This window comes from Penaeus monodon, chromosome 25, assembly GCF_015228065.2.
Source record: "Penaeus monodon isolate SGIC_2016 chromosome 25, NSTDA_Pmon_1, whole genome shotgun sequence".
NCBI classification, from domain to species: domain Eukaryota; kingdom Metazoa; phylum Arthropoda; class Malacostraca; order Decapoda; family Penaeidae; genus Penaeus; species Penaeus monodon.
The window spans coordinates 38,111,792-38,112,063 of NC_051410.1; the positions used below are offsets into that span (position 1 = coordinate 38,111,792).

General features: G+C 54.8%; 1 protein-coding gene across 1 annotated transcript in view; it reads right to left on the bottom strand.

The window, feature by feature from the left end:
• The window catches only part of LOC119589391, a 16,243-nt gene that overhangs the window by 8,793 nt on the left and 7,178 nt on the right, over positions 1–272 (bottom strand). Inside the window, 1 exon segment of the mRNA XM_037938006.1 lies at positions 59–268. Within this exon segment, the coding sequence (XP_037793934.1) occupies positions 59–268 (210 nt within the window).

Below are 272 nucleotides of genomic sequence, written 5' to 3' on the forward strand. Positions count from 1 at the left end.
ATCACATATATTTTATATCATCCAGTACCTAAACAACCGAGACCAACCAATCCCCTACTTTGGCTAGAATGGCCTTGACGTCATCGACATCGTAACTCCTCTTCTCCCTCTGGTGAGCCTCGACGAAGTCCCTGGAGGAGCTCGTGAACACCTCCCGGAGCTTCTGCAGGAGGGACTCGACCCAATCGCGCACCGTGCCCCCCGCTGAGCCGTCGTGTCCGAAGAGAGTCTGGATCAGGTCTTCCAGATTTTCCAGCCGACCGCCAAACTGT